Source organism: Xyrauchen texanus, chromosome 32, assembly GCF_025860055.1.
Source record: "Xyrauchen texanus isolate HMW12.3.18 chromosome 32, RBS_HiC_50CHRs, whole genome shotgun sequence".
Taxonomy (NCBI): domain Eukaryota; kingdom Metazoa; phylum Chordata; class Actinopteri; order Cypriniformes; family Catostomidae; genus Xyrauchen; species Xyrauchen texanus.
The window spans coordinates 10,929,161-10,946,879 of NC_068307.1; the positions used below are offsets into that span (position 1 = coordinate 10,929,161).

Below are 17,719 nucleotides of genomic sequence, written 5' to 3' on the forward strand. Positions count from 1 at the left end.
GTGCACATCAGCGTGAGCATTTTCAGAATACGCGTATGTTCAGCACACATATGCGGCATCTGTTAATCAAACGGGGCAGCTGTTACTAGATCGCATGCAAATTATAAAATGATGTGCTCTTGATTACTTTCAACAGCAGAATAATAATATGAACTTTCTAATAAGTGACATATGCCTAGGCTATCACAAATATAGCTGGTTATATTTTTGTTATTGATATTTTAATCACTCTGCTTGTCTGGTCGGGCAAGTAAAATTCTCTGTCACTTGCCTTTTCAAAAATCCACTTGTCCCGGATAAACAATGTCGATCCCTGTGAGCCATCAAAGAAATTAAGCAAAAGTTTCCTGTGTTGAACTTGCTCCTCTGATGCTGAAAATAGTTACATTGTCAGAGCCGCTGGTAATTATGTTAACACTAGGTAATTGGTTCGGTGAGTGTGGGAGCATGCGAAAGGACGGGGAAGAGGTGTGAGATGCTTTGCCAAAGCAATGGCGCAAAAAACAACGTTAGAGATCTTTAATGTCTACAAATATTTTCAGTTCATTATGAAACTGTGGTGGAACCACCACTGTCTAGGTCATGTTTTGGTTACCTTTTTCACTAAGGAGCCTATTTTTTTGGTTGATTTATTTTTTTTGAAAGAGCCATAGCGCAAACAAAGTTTTTCAATGAAATGTGTATATTGCTCATAGACGACTCAAAAACGCACACAAAAAAACAAATGTATAAATGTATAGGTAACGTTGCAAAAGGGAATTGAGTACATGTGTTTGTGTGGGTCTCCATAAAATTACTTTTTGTTCATGAAAAATTTTACTTCCCTTTTGGGCTGGGCAATATGTAAAAATATTTGAATGATAATCGCCTTTAAAATATTGTGATATCCGATAATATGGTCAACCCTGCCAAGGGTCTGTAAATATTTTTGCTTTATTGAGTTTGCTTTTAAAAATAAAATACATTTATTGAAACATGAAAGACATTTCTAAATTCAAGTTGCCTTTTAAACAAAAGGAATTAAGCAATTCAAATAAGTGATTAAGAAATCTTAAATAACCGTCTCTCCAAATCCAAACATAATTATAATCATAATAAGCCTAATAAATTCCCTTGTTCCCAAAATGTTTTTGCTAAATCCTTTATCGAACGGGTTTGTATTGAATTTTGGTAATAGTTAATGTTACCTAAAGAAAATTAAATAAAACTTTAGGTTCAAAGTGAACGCGTCTTGTATGACTAATAAAAAGACACCTGTTTATATTACTGAACCTGCAGAGTTGCGTTCACAATGTGTAAGAGCGAACTGCTCCATTTGAAATAAAGCAAACTAAACTCTCAGCACCTCACAAGATAATCGGAGATAATTTTCTCATAGTCTACATTATTCTTGCGAACAGTTTTCAGTTGAATGAAACCGAAAAATTTGTGATAACTCTTTACATGCGCCTGTTTCACTGTTCTTAAAAATATATTAAAGTGTGTTTCTTCAAGCATGTGTCTTTTTGATTAACAGCATTTCTTGTCATGTGTCACTCTGAAACGTCTTACAGGTCGCCCACTTGTTGCGGGGTAGATGAGCAAAATGACTCGCGAAAGACCTGCATTTGATCGAGAAGCTTGTAAACTGGATTAAGCGTCGTCGTATTTGTAGAGTATCGGGTGTTATTTCACACCCTGGGCGTGCACAAAAAATAACTTCGAGCTTTCATAAAATTGCTCGAAGAAAATGTTCTTAACACCTAAGATCAATATGGATTTAGTAGTAGTAAGGAGTAGTTGAATCACATCTAAATGTACAGATTCCTGGTTTAGTTCAGCCAGATAAGCTCTTTTAGCCCCCTGTAGCCTGGTTTTGAGTATGTGAAGTTTCACTGACTTGATGTGGGTCATGGGCAAAGAAAGGAATCCTGAGACCTTTAAGCCAGCTCTCTGGACGAGGGAATGACTGCCTATAGAGGCCACACCCCCAGAGGGATTCTTTCCATTGCTTGTCATGCATAACTGTGCAGTGCACAATACAGCATGCCCTAGGAGTGTGTAACTAGTTTTGGGCATTCATGACAAACAGTTAAAAAAAATTTTTTTTTACATTAGGTTGTTGTCTTTTTGTTCTCTTAGGTAGGTCACACAAAGCTGTTAACCTCAATTTGAATGGAGACAAAAATAACATATACTGATGAAAACCTAGCTAATGCATTTTCTAGACACTGAGCATTCTGTTAATGCTCCGTCTGATTGGTGAATATAGTTTAGGAATCTCAAGGTTACATAACATTTTGTCTTGTTTTTTTCGTGCATGCTATGAGGTTATTGGATTAAAGGTGCTGTAAGTGCCCAACCAGAAGCAGTTGTCAAAAACAACAGTACAAAGTGCCCTTAACCTGTTGATACGCACCCCCCTTTTTGAGCACAAACCATGACAATAACATACCTGTCCAACTTAAATGGTTGCATTTACTGGACCCTTTGGAGTATGGATGCAGTTGTCTTTTGAAAGAAAACACTTTGGGCTTTATTTCCCAATTTTCCCAATATGTTATTTTTTAAAGTTAGAGAAGCTGAAGTTTATAATAATGGAAATATTTTGTGCTGAACATGTTTTTATGATCTAAACAATAATAAAAGTGCCAAGACAAGCCAGAAATACAATGTTCTCAAAGCTAATGTTCTAAGCACAAGTCTAAAGAAGTTATGTTCCAAATTTTAAGATTATCTAACAAAAAATGAGGTTCCCGTAAGCTGTTTTCGCTGTAATATCGCTGCCAGCGTAGAGTAAAATTTAGGCTCCGTCTTTCAAGACGACACAAAATCTGACTGCACTGCTTGGCTATAATGAATAAAACTATTTTTTAAAATAGACTTTGGAGACAGGCTCTTTTTGTTTACGAAACTCTAATATATAAGATAATTTACAGTTTTACAACATGCATGCTGCTAAGATTGCATAGTTTGAAGAACGACAACGAAGGGTAATTCTTTCAGGTGAGATCTCATGTAAACAATGGAGAATATATCAATATTTCTCAGAATTATCACTTTTATGGACAAAGTGCTATTGGATGCTTGTCATGGACAATTGACCTAAGTGTGGCGAACTGGATTCATCTGGCTATTTGCATTTTCATAACAAAGGTATGAAGTCCCGTTTTGATATTGCATGTTTTAATTTGTACTCCTGGCACAAATAACTAAATTGCTGCTTCTGGAGCATTGCTATCGTGAAATGGAGCTCTGATATCAATGTTGAACCCTTAGACCTTTGAAAAGCTGTATAATTTGTCAACATTACATTTATAGACTTACATTACAGGTTAACAGACAATTGTTATGAGCAACATGGCATAAAAATGGCATTACGCCTCGGTAATTCGCTGCAACTACAATGCTATGAGAACATGCAAAATGATTTGCAAGCAGAAAGCGTCAGATCTCGGCATGCGGACACATTTTTGTTTGCCGTTTATGCATTCTTGTGAGATATCTCGCAACACTTTTTGTTTTATTATTTTTATGCCTTTCACGGAGTAGGAAACTTTTTGCATACATTTCCGTGAAAAAAATCGCTTGCAGCACCTTTGAGTTTTATGTGTGTGGGGACATGTGCTACTGCATATTTTCTTTTTTGTTGAAGCACCCTATCCAAATGTCTTTGTTACAAGGAGGGCTAATTTTAACAGGGTCTGACTTTAGGACTGGGCTATAGACTATATACTCTGCAATCAGTGATGCTTGACTCCGGTCTGGAGCTTGTGAATCTATATATTTGACATTTTCAGTCTGTGACATGGTTAAGTGACCTGCTCATCCTTAGTTCTCAAAAAGCAATGCTCCGTTTCCATGGCTCTGGAAGTGAAAGTTGTTGTTCCCATTAGACCGAACGGTTAGGATAATAGTCTTAAAAGACCATCTTTAATGAAGTCCATTATCTGTGCTCGCTAATGCATTACATTGTGCATACATTCTGCACAAGTTGTTCTTGAGAAAACCATGGCGTAGTGTAAAGGCAAGAAATTACATGCTTTGTGGATCTTAGAATAACGGAATGCATATTACGCATACTACATAGTGCTGGGATTTGGATAAGGATATATGGATTCTAATTAGTGGTCGACCTAGTTATTGCCGGTTCTGATTTTTTTCTGAATTTTAAAATGTCGATACATTTTCCTGTTTGCCTGATATATATATATATATATTTATTTATTTATTTTTTGGTGCCTAAAATCTCCTGCTTGCATGTGGAAGCAACTTAGACGTGTAAATGACCTGTCACGGTTTGATTTTGTTGTTGAACTGCAGTTGAACCTTTCCTTGACCGGTAAATGGTACTTTCGGGTGCAATTTTCTTTGCATCAAAATGGCCTTATATGCAAGGAAATTGCTGCAAAGCGATGATGGTTGCATGTCTGTCTTTAGAGGTAAACATTGCTAACAAGAACACCATGATTGGAATCACTTCTTCCCTCTTTTTATTGCAATCAGTCTGCTCTTATAATCCAATCATAAAGAGTGATTTCACCTGACTAGTACTTTTCACACTTTCCCAGGTGCTGCTGATATGATTAGTGAAATTATGTTAGCTGGTCATTTTGTGCCAGGGCCTGACATTTGAGTTTTTGTGATGGTTAATTTTTTGGCCCAATGAAGCTTTTTGCAATTATTTAAAATGCATCTGATCACTCTGCTCAATAATCTAGAAACAATGTGAATCAACACCACAACAACTGAAGCAGAAAACTTTGTAAAACACAATTTATGTCACTGCCAATACTTTTGGCCACGGCTGTAGACTGTTCAATTCAGGGACCCACTTTATATTAGGTGTATTTAACTACTGTGTACTTGACAATATGCATTTACTAGGGCTGTCAATTTAACGCATTAATTCAGTGTGATTCATTTGACAAAAAAATAACGCGTTAAAAACATTTACGCAATTAATCGCAATGTCCCCGGACCATAATAAGGAAGATTCCTGAGAAATGCAAGCTTATAGTACCACCTGTTTACTCAGAGGGCAGTAAGTGAAATTTCGGCTGTATGAGCAACGCGCAGTTTATACAGTGAAGAAAACGCTTCAGTAAGCAGAACCACACAAACATGCGTTACGTTCTTGCGAAAACACTTGGAGCGCAAATGTGAACTGAGGGATCTCAAGATGTGTTTAAAGATTGAGTATTAAACTATATTTAACTTGACACAGTGACCTAAACATTTTATGTTTGACGCTACACAAGCATTTCTGACGCTTGTTGAAATTGACGGGTCCTTAAACAAGCCCTCATAATAAATCTCGAACTGATTGACAAATTGGTGTGAACTGTATGCCAGTGGTTGACTTATGATCAATAATATGGTAGTAAACAATACATTGTATTCTAAAGCTGCTTTTTGTATTGTCTTATCAATTATTAACACTTCTGCTATAAGAATGTAATCAATTTTAATTATCTGAATATTTTTCTTTTTTTTATATATACATTTAAATATAACTATGTATAATTATATATTGATATAAATATGTATAATCATTATATATTGAATTATTGTTATATGAGGGGCTTTTTCAGCAAATATTTGTATATGCGATTAATCGGGACACCATGTAATTATAAATACAAATTTGTATTTATAATTCTCAGGAATCATGGTATTTACACAATAAATACATTTTAATGCTATTACATAGCACAAGACACATAATATTAAGTGGGACCCGATTCAGATTAATTTGTGTGGGTACATTTAATTTATAATATTCATTTAGCAATTTTAAAATCCTCTACCGGTTTCAGCACCACAATAAAAGTAACTAATTAAGTAAACATTGTTTTAAGTTATTTATAAAGTAATTATTTAAAATAATAAAGAACAAAAATGTGCACTTAAAGGTATGCAGCATGATTTAAAATCAATAGTTTTCAATTTCAGATGCCATTGTAGAAATGAAGCTTTCACATTCAGCCATGACTATTTTAATTAATGAGCAAATGTGTAAAATAACAGGACAGTTACTGAGATTAAGTGTCCTGTTATTAAGCAGTTTTCATCTGGTCACGTGATTCTAACATGGCAGCCCCCATGTGCGGACACACTCCATATACACTCACCTAAAGGATTATTAGGAACACCTGTTCAATTTCTCATTAATGCAATTATCTAATCAACCAATCACATGGCAGTTGCTTCAATGCATTTAGGGGTGTGGTCCTGGTCAAGACAATCTCCTGAACTCCAAACTGAATGTCAGAATGGGAAAGAAAGGTGATTTAAGCCATTTTGAGTGTGGCATGGTTGTTGGTGCCAGACGGGCCGGTCTGAGTATTTCATAATCTGCTCAGTTACTGGGATTTTCACGCACAACCATTTCTAGGGTTTTCAAAGAATGGTGTGAAAAGGGAAAAACAGTATGCGGCAGTCCTGTGGGCGAAAATGCCTTGTTGATGCTAGAGGTCAGAGGAGAATGGGCCGACTGATTCAAGCTGATAGAAGAGCAACTTTGCCTGAAATAACCACTCGTTACAACCGAGGTATGCAGCAAAGCATTTGTGAAGCCACAACACGCACTACCTTGAGGCGGATGGGCTACAACAGCAGAAGACCCCACCGGGTACCACTCATCTCCACTACAAATAGGAAAAAGAGGCTACAATTTGCAAGAGCTCACCAAAATTGGACAGTTGAAGACTGGAAAAATGTTGCCTGGTCTGATGAGTCTCGATTTCTGTTGAGACATTCAGATGGTAGAGTCAGAATTTGGCGTAAACAGAATGAGAACATGGATCCATCATGCCTTGTTACCACTGTGCAGGCTGGTGGTGGTGGTGTAATGGTGTGGGGAAGTTTTCTTGGCACACTTTAGGCCCCTTAGTGCCAATTGGGCATCGTTTAAATGCCACGGCCTACCTGAGCATTGTTTCTGACCATGTCCATCCCTTTATGGCCACCATGTACCCATCCTCTGATGGCTACTTCCAGCAGGATAATGCACCATGTCACAAAGCTCGAATCATTTCAAATTGGTTTCTTGAACATGACAATGAGTTCACTGTACTAAAATGGCCCCCACAGTCACCAGATCTCAACCCAATAGAGCATATTTGGGATGTGGTGGAACGGGAGCTTCGTGCCCTGGATGTGCATCCCACAAATCTCCATCAACTGCAAGATGCTATCCTATCAATATGGGCCAACATTTCTAAAGAATGCTTTCAGCACCTTGTTGAATCAATGCCACGTAGAATTAAGGCAGTTCTGAAGGCGAAAGGGGGTCAAACACCGTATTAGTATGGTGTTCCTAATAATCCTTTAGGTGAGTGTAGATTAAAACCGTTTTCATAAGGTTACTGATATGACTGGGGTATTCATTTTAATGTGAGTGGTCATGAATTGTAATTTTGCAATAAATGTAGGAAATCATGTCTTTTCGAAGGTAGACTTGTTTAATAAAGAAAAAAATGTGTGCACCTTTTTAAAAAAGGGGGGGGGGGGGGCGGGGGATTGGGAGGGGATTCCCAATCATCTTTTTATGTCAAATACTTTAACCCTTGTGCATCAATTAAAAAAGTTACACATAGGTTCATTATGGACAAAAATGTCCATGTCCAAAAACTGTCATACAAATATTATAGATTTATATTTTTTTCCACTTTCACTGAAAATTTTTTTAACCAGCATCAGCTCTAATCATAATGACCAAACATTCATTCATTTTTAGAATTTTAACCCTTTAAACACTGGTTTGTTTACATAATGCCACTGTTGTTTTTTTAGGAAAAAATGAAAAATAGTAATTATTTTCAATTTAATAGATGCTAAGCAGAATTTTTTTTTCTTTGATTATTAGAGCCTCGGATATGTCAATGATTAACAACAACATTCATTTTGATGCTTTCATATTTTTTTATGCAGTATCAGATTAAAAAAAAAAGCTACCACTCAGGTCCATAATGGACAAAAATGGCCATGTCAAAAAAAGTGTCATAAAAATATTATAGAATAATATTTTTTTCTACTTTCACTGACTTATATTTTAACCAGCATCAGTTCTAATCATAATTGCCAAACATTCATTTATTTTCAGAATTTTAACACTTTAAACGCCGGTTTGTTTACATAATGCCACTGTTGTTTTTTATAAAAAATATAATAATTATCATTATTTTCAATTTAATAAATGCTAAACAGAATTTGTTTTATTTTTATTATTAGAGCCTCAGACACATACAAACCACACTCTGAAATCCATACCAACACACTCACACAATTATATATTCATAATTTATCTAATTGGCTCTATAATATGCATAAGCCAAAAACAGCAGAAAACAACAACAAAAGCGATGATATGCCAAACCTGAAAAAATGGCACGATCTGGTAAAAAATATTTAAAATGTAAATTTTGAAGCCTTGCCAACATAATGAAAGCATGTTAAACAAGATTGCATAATTTTATAGTTAAATGGCACTGGGATTAAAAATCGCAGTTTTAATGGGTTTCAATGTGCCATTTTTGTCCAAAACGACGCTAAGAGGGAGTATTTTGTGTAACTAGTGCAAAAAATATTTTTTTAAAGAAAATAGGGTGAAATATAAAAATTCCAAATACAATTCACACCTGTGGAAAATTTTATGCAGTTAGCATTAACACAGACACAGTTATCAAAAAACAAAACTGAAAAAGCCAAAAATGTCCACGAGGATGCACAAGGGTTAAACAATTAGTTAAATTTCAAAATGCCATGTTTCTATAATTGCAAAATGGCATGATCTCTATATATTGATTTGTTAATCTGTATTGGATTGCAAATTCGCAGCTGCACTATGAATTGAATAAAAGTGTACTGCTATTATATATAAAATGTACATTTTTTGTCATTGTCTTGTCGTTTACGGTAAAGCTGGACAAATAAAAGGTCATCACTGGCCCTTGACCATGGTTTGGGCATCTCTGATCAAGAGTAATCTGAATATATTACATTTTTTATCCAGCTCTAATGAAAACACTGTAATTGTGTGACTTGTCTTATTTTTCAATTTCAAACCATTTCACACTGATCAGAATCCAGTAACAGCTACACATAAATAAAATGGGGGCCTAATTTTTTATTTGAATGGTTTCAATGTAATTGTCAACCTATCAGACTGCAATTTGCATCAATGAATTTGCATCATGCAGTTAACATCAAGGAAACGTGCTATTATAGTTTACTATTTTAACCCCAGCACAAAGAGCAAGACAATATCTCAAAGTAATGAGGGGTTGCCACCTGTAGGGGGAGGCATAACTCCAGCAATCTTTTCATTTGTGCTTGTCCATTGTGAGGCTAACCTGAATAGACTTTTGATACATGCAGTGAATTATCTTTTATATTTGTAGAACACAAACATTTTATTGAAATGTTACATTTGTAATGTATTTAAAAAAAATATTTTATTCCAAAGCCCTATTTTCAGCAGTCAGTACTCCAGTCTACTAGGGGGAAAAGGGTCAAATAATCCTTAAAGCATTGTGCTTCACAATCACTTTTTGAAACCCAGTCAACTTGAACTGTATAACATTGCAATAGATATTGTTATAGAAATATATTATTTTATATTAAATACCATTCCTACTATAATTTATTATATTTATAATAATTTATGTCTTTAATAATTTCTTAACTTACTATGCATTCCCAGTGAACACTCAATGAGCCTTCATTTGCTGTGAGCGCTGGCAGCGACGGAAAAGTAGGGGCCTTTCTCCCTCTTCCGGGCAGTAAGAATCACTGCTGCGGTATCGGCCACCGCTGCTTCCTGGCAGTCAGCACTGGGCTCCTCCTGGTGGTGGAGCTCTTTCCTCTACTGATGTGTTGAGGCAGTGGCCTCGTCCTCGGATTTGCATGAGGATTGGAAGTCTCCTGAGACACAGGCTGTAATAAACTCTTCCTATTTTATGGCTAGCCTGACTGCATCGAAAAAACCTCCATACTCAACCCGATATGGGACATGAGATCTATTAGGCTCATTCAGACCTGCCCTAAAAAGCTCAATAAGGCAGGCCTGATTTGTATCCCAGACCCGAGCATAATGCCAAAAACTCTTAAGGCATAACCCTACACTGACTTGTCCTCCTTCCGGAACCTTTACAGCCTCTTTACGCGCTCTGCATGAGTTCAATTTCTGTTTCATCAGACCAGAGGAAATTTCTCTAAAGTAAGATCTTTGTCACCATGTGCACTTGCAAACCGTATTCTGGCACTTTTATGGCTGTTTTGGAGCATTGGCTTCTTCCTTGCTAAGTAAGCATCCTTTCAGATTACGTTGATATAGAACTTGTTTTACTGTGGATATAGATACTTACCTACCCGTTTCCTCCAGCATCTTCACTAGGTCCTTTGCTGTTGTTCAGGGATTGATTTGCACTTTTTGCACCAAACTGCATCCATCTAGGAGACAGAATGTGTCTCCTTCCTGAGCAGTAGGATGGCTGCGTGGCCCTGTGTTGTTTATACTTGCAAACTATTGGTTATACAGATGAACATTGTACCTTCAGGCATTTGGAAATGGCTCCAAATGATGAACCAGACTTCTGGAGGTGCTAAAAAAAAATTTCTGAGGTCTTTGATTTCATTAGATTTTGACATTTGATCATTTCAAGCAAAGAGGCGCTGAGTTTGAAGGCAGTTCTCCAATTAGCCTATCAGAAGCAAATTTTCTAATTGCCTAAAGGCTTGACATAATTTTCTGGAATTTTCCAAGCTGCTTAAAGGTAAAGTTAACTTAACATTTTTTTAATCGAGTTAATTACATGGTGTCCTGATTAATATATCGCATATATAAATATTTGCGGAGAAAGCCGTATAACAATAATTCTATATATAATGATTATACATATTTATATCAATATATAATTATACATGGTTATCTTTAAATATTTTATTTTATATATAAAAACGCATTTGTGCAAGGAACTACTTTCTTACGTGACTGATCAGAATCTGCCGTTGTTGGTTCAAAACAAATTATGCGTCCAAACCTCCGTTAGTAATACAAAAATGTAACTTTAGAAATAGTAACTTTAATCACTGCTTGTGCTGTTTCTAACAAGTTATTGGATAAACGTGTGTGTGTGTGTGTGTGTGTGTGTGTGTGTGTGATCACCTGTTGCCACACCCAAACAGAGATGCTGTCAGCTTTTTCAGTGGAAAATAGACATCCAATTGGGGGTATTCCTCTATTTTGCTGTAGCCGGTGCACAAGGATCATTCACTATAGAAACAGCAATGTGAGAAATGCCCGACAAGACGGTCACATCTATGGCAAGTGCTACAGGAAGCGTGGGGTGAAATGTCACCCGAGTATCTAGACAGACTTGTAGCTAGAATGCCAAGGATCTGCATATATATATATATATATATATATATATATATATATATATATATATAAAATATTTAATAATTAAGGATAGTTGATATAAATGTGTTCTTTTATAACTATTAATATATATTTTTTCATGCAAACAATAGTTTTATTTTTTACAATAAAGTAACTTTTTGTCTCCTCTCTATTCTCTCTTGTAGATGCTTCATGACTGTCCCAAAGCAAGACGGGAGGTGGAATTGCACTGGCGAGCGTCCTCCTGTACCCATATCGTCAGAATTGTTGACGTCTATGAGAACCTCTACCAAAACAGGAAGTGCCTTCTTATTGTAATGGAGTGGTGAGTCATCATCTGCTGTCTTCACTGGAGTCTTGAGATTGAAACGCCCTGGATTTTTGTGATCATTTCTATATTTTACTTCCTTTTTTTTGGACAACTTTTCATTTAGAATGTACTTTTAATTCATGAGCAGTTTATAATACTCTTGTGAATATTAAATTCACAAACAGTTCACCTTGAGCAACCTGGAGATTCGGCTCTTTGCTCCATGGTAAATGATGATCAGGATTATGGCTGCCTTTTAATTGCACATGGGAAGCTCCTATATCAGAGTTGGGCCTATATGAACATATATGATTTATTCATGGATGGTATCTAACAAATTATTAATTAATTTGCTTAAAGCAAGCTGTGAAGGGTGAGTCATTAGCTTTAAATTAGTTGACTATATGAGCTGTCATATATAAGAAATTAATATTATTGAAATACTAAAATTTTAATATTTCTGAATTGTCGCACCCCTTCCAACTTGGGTGTCTTCTAGAATTTCCCACTGGGAAATACGACTTTGCCTGGAAAATTATATATATATGGCATGGGGAAATGCCTTGTTCATGAGAGAGGTCAGCAGAGAATGGCCAGACTGGTTCGAACTGACAAAGTCTACGGTAACACAGATTACTGTTCTGTACAATTGCGGTGAGAAGAATATTATTTCAGAGTACTATTCTGATATAGGGTTGGCTCTGTTTTGGTGGCACGAGGGGGACCTTCACAATGTTAGGCAGGTGGTTTTAATGTTGTGGGTGATTGGTGTATGTATTAAAATAAATATTTCAACTTAATTAGTAAAAAAACTGTATGTGGAAAATACTAGATTTGCAGATATTTCAGATATTTGCAGTATCTCTCTCTTTCCTGTTTCATCCTGATCTGGTATTGAAATCTTTGTTTTTGCAGCCCTGGTCCTTTACTACGACATTAGCTTCAACTCCTCATCAGGCAATGTGAAACTGTTCCAGCAGAATATAAGGTGGTTTAGTAAAGGATGATTGATTGGAGAGGTTAAAAATGTTAAAGTCTTTGAAAATAGAATTATTAAGTGTTGGCTTACTGATCAAAGAAAGTGCTTAAATCATTCAAAACTATTTTAATGGTAAGAGGATGTCAGTTTTATTTTGCTATGTTGTAAGTTTTGTATGCAAGTTTGTGATTTAATATTTGGCCAATTGCAATTTGAGTAAACGTTTCATGCGCAGTATAATGACTAGACATTTATTAATTTGACTGCACTGTGCATTGTTTGTTTGTCTTGATTTGTATAAGTCATTAGATTCTTGATTCATTTGGTTACTTGTTTACCACAGACTCAACTCATTTGTAGTATTTTTGTGAGGTTTCATTGCTTCATCTGTATAAATGGATTACCAGCAGATGTTTGGACATTACTTACGGTAATCACTCAAACACCTATGCACCCCTTTCACGTTAGAGTGAATTGAAAAGTCCCTTTTCCGCATCAGATGTGTGATGACGTTCCTCCTGACGTGGTGACCTCTCCTCCATTAAGACTAATTGTAGTTGCATAAACACTGTCGTTTCCCACACTTCACTACAACTATACGTTAGCTAGTACCATCCTACTCACCACTGTTCGGATTCTTAGCAAGCCAGTGCAACCCCAAGTGGTTCAGGGGGAAGTTCCCTGCAGTAATCAAAATGCAAGTTGCATGGATGCAATAACATTTTTTAAATTAAAACTACTGATTTGATTATTTAGAACGGTTATGAGAACAAATATAGTACTGCTATGAATATGACTTAAGTGCATGTATCAATATTTGTTAAGAAAGGTGTGGGTGTGTGTGTGTGCGTATACAGTCGTATGCAAAAGTTTAGGCACCCCTGACAATTTCCATGATTTTCATTTATAAATAATAGGGTGTGTGTATATGTGTGTGTGTGTGTGTATATATATATATAAACTAGCATTGGTCCATGTCTAGACTAAACCATTCAGCTAGACAGGCTCGCCTTGTTTCTTGTCGACATAAATTCAGCAATGTGTGGTAAGACTCACGGTGATAACTTGTTTACATCAACATGGAATGGTACAAGAACTCCATCCTAGTCTCTAGTCTAGCTTCCTAGTCTTTAGTCTAGCATTGGTCCATGCTAGACTAAACCATTCAGCTAGATGGGCTCGCCTTGTTTCTTGTCGACATAAATGCAGCAATGTGTGGTAGGACTCACAGTGATAACTTGTTTACATCAACATGGAATGGTACAAAAACTCCATCTTAGTCTCTAGCTACTGCTCATCGCTGTTGGAGCTTGTGACTGTTAGATGCAGACCTTTTTATTTACCACGGGAATTCACCACTGTCATAATAACCGGAGTTTACATTCCCCAGCGCTAATGTTATGGAAGCGCTCTGTGAACTGTATGGGGCTATTGGCGAACTGCAGAACGCTCACCCTGACGGACTGTTTATTTTCGCCGGAGATTTCAACCATGCGAATCTCAAGACAGTGCTACCAAAATTCCATCAGTATGTGGACTTTTCAACGAGAGGGGCGATCTTGTTTTCACAAACATCCCAGGTGTGTTCCAGGTGGAGCCCCACCCCCATCTCGGCTACTCAAGACCACATCTCTGTTATGCTAATTCCAGAATACAGACCGCTCGTCAGGCGCACAGAACCGCTTCAGAATCAGGTGAAAACCTGGCCAGCAGGAGCAATCTCTGCTCTTCAGGACTGTTTTGAGTATACTGACTGGCACATGTTCAGGCAGGCTGCAACATATGGCTACTCTACCAACTTGGAGGAATACACAGCATCAGTGATGGGCTACATCAGCAAGTGCATTGATGTTGTCACTTTCTTCAAGACCATAACCACACGCTCCAACCAGAAGCCGTGGATGACTGCGGAGGTGCATACGCTGCTGAGGACCCAAGACTCTGCCTTCAGAGCAGGTGACAAGGCAGCCCTTAAAACATCAAGGGCCAAACTGTCCTGGGCCATCAGAGAGAACTGGATCTTGTAGCATAGAGTTTTAGCTACAAAATGATGTGAAAACCATCCTGATCACTCATTCATACAAAACTATGTAGTAATTGAACTTTTGTAAGACAAAAAGCAATTTGTGGTCCAATCTGAATTTTCAACATCATTACTGCAGTCTTCAGTGTCACATGATACTTCAGAAATCATTATAATATGCTGAGTGCATTTTACTAATTTAACCTGAACATATTTGCAAGCACAAGCTTTGTTGATGATAATGAGGCAGCATAAACACTAGTTAAAATATAATCTAAACATTCATAGTATATTTATATCATAGTACATGTATTTATATCATAAAATTTAAACACCTGCTTTAGCCGAAACAGCATTTAAATGAAACTAAATCTTGCTTATTAGGACATATTTTAAATATCAATACTCTGAATCCTGGCTGGCAAGTAAAATATATACATGTTTATATAAAATGGCATGTCAACTAATTTAAACTATATGACTTACTCGTCCGAAATTGTATCCATGGCTGGATAATGTCTCTCTTCAAAATACAAACGTTCATCGGAGTCCCGTTCTTCTTCTGAGGAAAATTTTAACTCTTCGTCACTATCCAGGAGTTTTCTCACTTTTGTATCATGCTGTCTTTCATACGCGAAGAAAAGTGTATGAACTTTTGTTTTTATGGCACAGTCGGGGGCGTTTACCATTTGCATTGATCGCCTCAGCACATTACCGTATGATTAGCGCCCTCTGTATGTGGGTGTTATCACATTAGGGATAATTAGCTGAGCCAGGAGAAATTGTACATCGCTTTAAGGTTACATTGCAGGAGAATTTTTTTTAAAATTTGAATAGTTTTATTTAAAAGTAGAAATCTTAAAGGGCACCTATTATGGCATTTAAAATGTTCCTAATATTGTTTTGGGAGTCCCCAACAACAGTTTTACATGCATGCAATGACAAAAACACTTTTGTTGTCTTATAATATGCATTTATGTTTACCTGATTTGCTCACCGACTCCCAAATTATTCATTCAACGACTCATTTTTCCAAACCTTTCCTTTGCGTGACGCTAATCTGCGGTGATTGGTCAGATGACCCAGTCAATTGTGATTGGTATAATCTGTGCAGAGATTGTCAGAAACGGAACGCCCATCACCGCTTTGTATTTGGTGAATACAATCAGTTATTATATCACAATAACTGATTGGGTGTTTACCACCGAACTTTGGGCAGTGATCGCCCAAAGTTCGGTGGTAAACACCCAATCAGTTATTGTTTGCGTTAGCCCAACGCATAAACATATTGGTAAAGCACTGCATTACTACAAGTTATTGTTCTATTCTTTATGACAACTCCAATAACATCGACAAACATTTCACATATTTAAAAAAAATTGACATTGGAGACCTAGAAGCTGCGCTGAGCGTAACTTACACAACACACACAAATACTTAAGCATGCTAAAAAACACATAAAAGCAACAATTATTAATAATACTTACAGGTTGTGATTCGGAGGAGGAAGCTGATCCAAATAAACTTGGTACTGAACCTTCCTTCATTATCAACCGGCTTGCGAATCCACACTTGAAAGCATTCATGTTCGTAAAGCAATCGTCATTAAAATGACGCGAACACAGCACAAGGTTCGGGCTATACTTGTGTGGTATAATTGTAAATGTAAACTCTAGCCACTGATTCTTCACATGCTCGTCCCTGGGCAGTGAAAAAAAGGTCGCTTTTGATATGCACTTCAGAACACAGCGTCTTGTTGTCGACATGATGTTTTCAAGTTTTCCCTGGTGTCTGCGCGCGCAATGAGTGGGCGCGGCCAATTTGATAATTTTTCGTCTTGACGTCACAACGAAAAGGAAAATGACTCATTGGAAAAACGATTCATTAAATTGACTCAGAGTCGACTCCTACTTTTGAGAGACAATAACTTTTTTTACGGTGAACTTTCATATATAAAACTTTGCAGGATGTTTTTGTTCACTTAAATCTGTTACACGCTACATGAAAGGTAATTTTCAAAATTCCATAATAGGTGCCCTTTAAGCTTTCTTTTAGACACATGTTTAATGTTTGTGTGATAAGTATTTGCGGAGTTTCAGTTCATTTTTATGACGCGTTTCAGATATATGCTTGCAAACCCAGAGACTGCTGACAGCTCACCCTTTTTATTTTCTTTATTTTACAAAAGCACAAGGTTTTGTTATTGTGAGTGTACACAAATAAAAGTAGACCCTTTGTAGTCTCTAATGATGTCTTGTACTTATCTGTATGCCCCAAAATGGAGAATTTTATGTTGTTTCCGCTGTAATGACGAAAACATCCACGAGGACGCGCCGGCGCATCCGTCGACCCCAGAGGGTTAAGAGCTAATGATTAATCATTGAAATAATTGCACGATTAGTTTATCAATTTACTAATCTTTAATTAGTTGTTTATCAAAATAATCATTAGATGCAGCACTCATTTTTATAAAGTTTTACTGTAGATCAGAAATCATGCACACAATCATCAAAAAATTGAGATTGCCAATGATAGTTATAATTTTAGCAGAACACATACCATGCTCAGACATGATCACTCCCTGTTTTCACCAGAATTTCCTTTTCTCGTACATTTCCACAGAATGAAAACTTGTCATGTTAAATCAGACGTGCATGGTGCAGTGTGCCAAAACTACATCAATTCCATAATCAATGCAGCTGTCTACACTGGAAGCAACCGCCTAGAATACAATATGCAGATTACACTGTATTTTGCTGAATGTCCTGTTGTCTCTTTACTATGACTGTATATAGTGGCTCACTTTTAAATTCATTTTAACTGCAATATTGTTTTTGAAAAATGCTAAATGTTATTCATCGTTTTGAAGTTAGACATTCTTGGGGAAGGAAACGGTTTATTTTTCTCTAATTGATATGTGCTTTATAGCACACATCCAGACATTATGATGATCTGGTGTCTGTGGCTCACATTATCAAATCATCCATATATCACTACTGTTAGTCATAGTGAAAATATTAGTAT

At 36.6% G+C, this 17,719-nt stretch overlaps 1 protein-coding gene across 1 annotated transcript in view; it reads left to right on the forward strand.

The window, feature by feature from the left end:
• Positions 1–17,719, forward strand: part of mapkapk2a (MAPK activated protein kinase 2a) — a 64,172-nt gene that overhangs the window by 36,370 nt on the left and 10,083 nt on the right. The window contains exon 2 of the mRNA XM_052102007.1: positions 11,569–11,708. Coding sequence (XP_051957967.1) covers positions 11,569–11,708 — 140 coding nt within the window. The remainder of the gene's footprint in view (positions 1–11,568; positions 11,709–17,719) is intronic.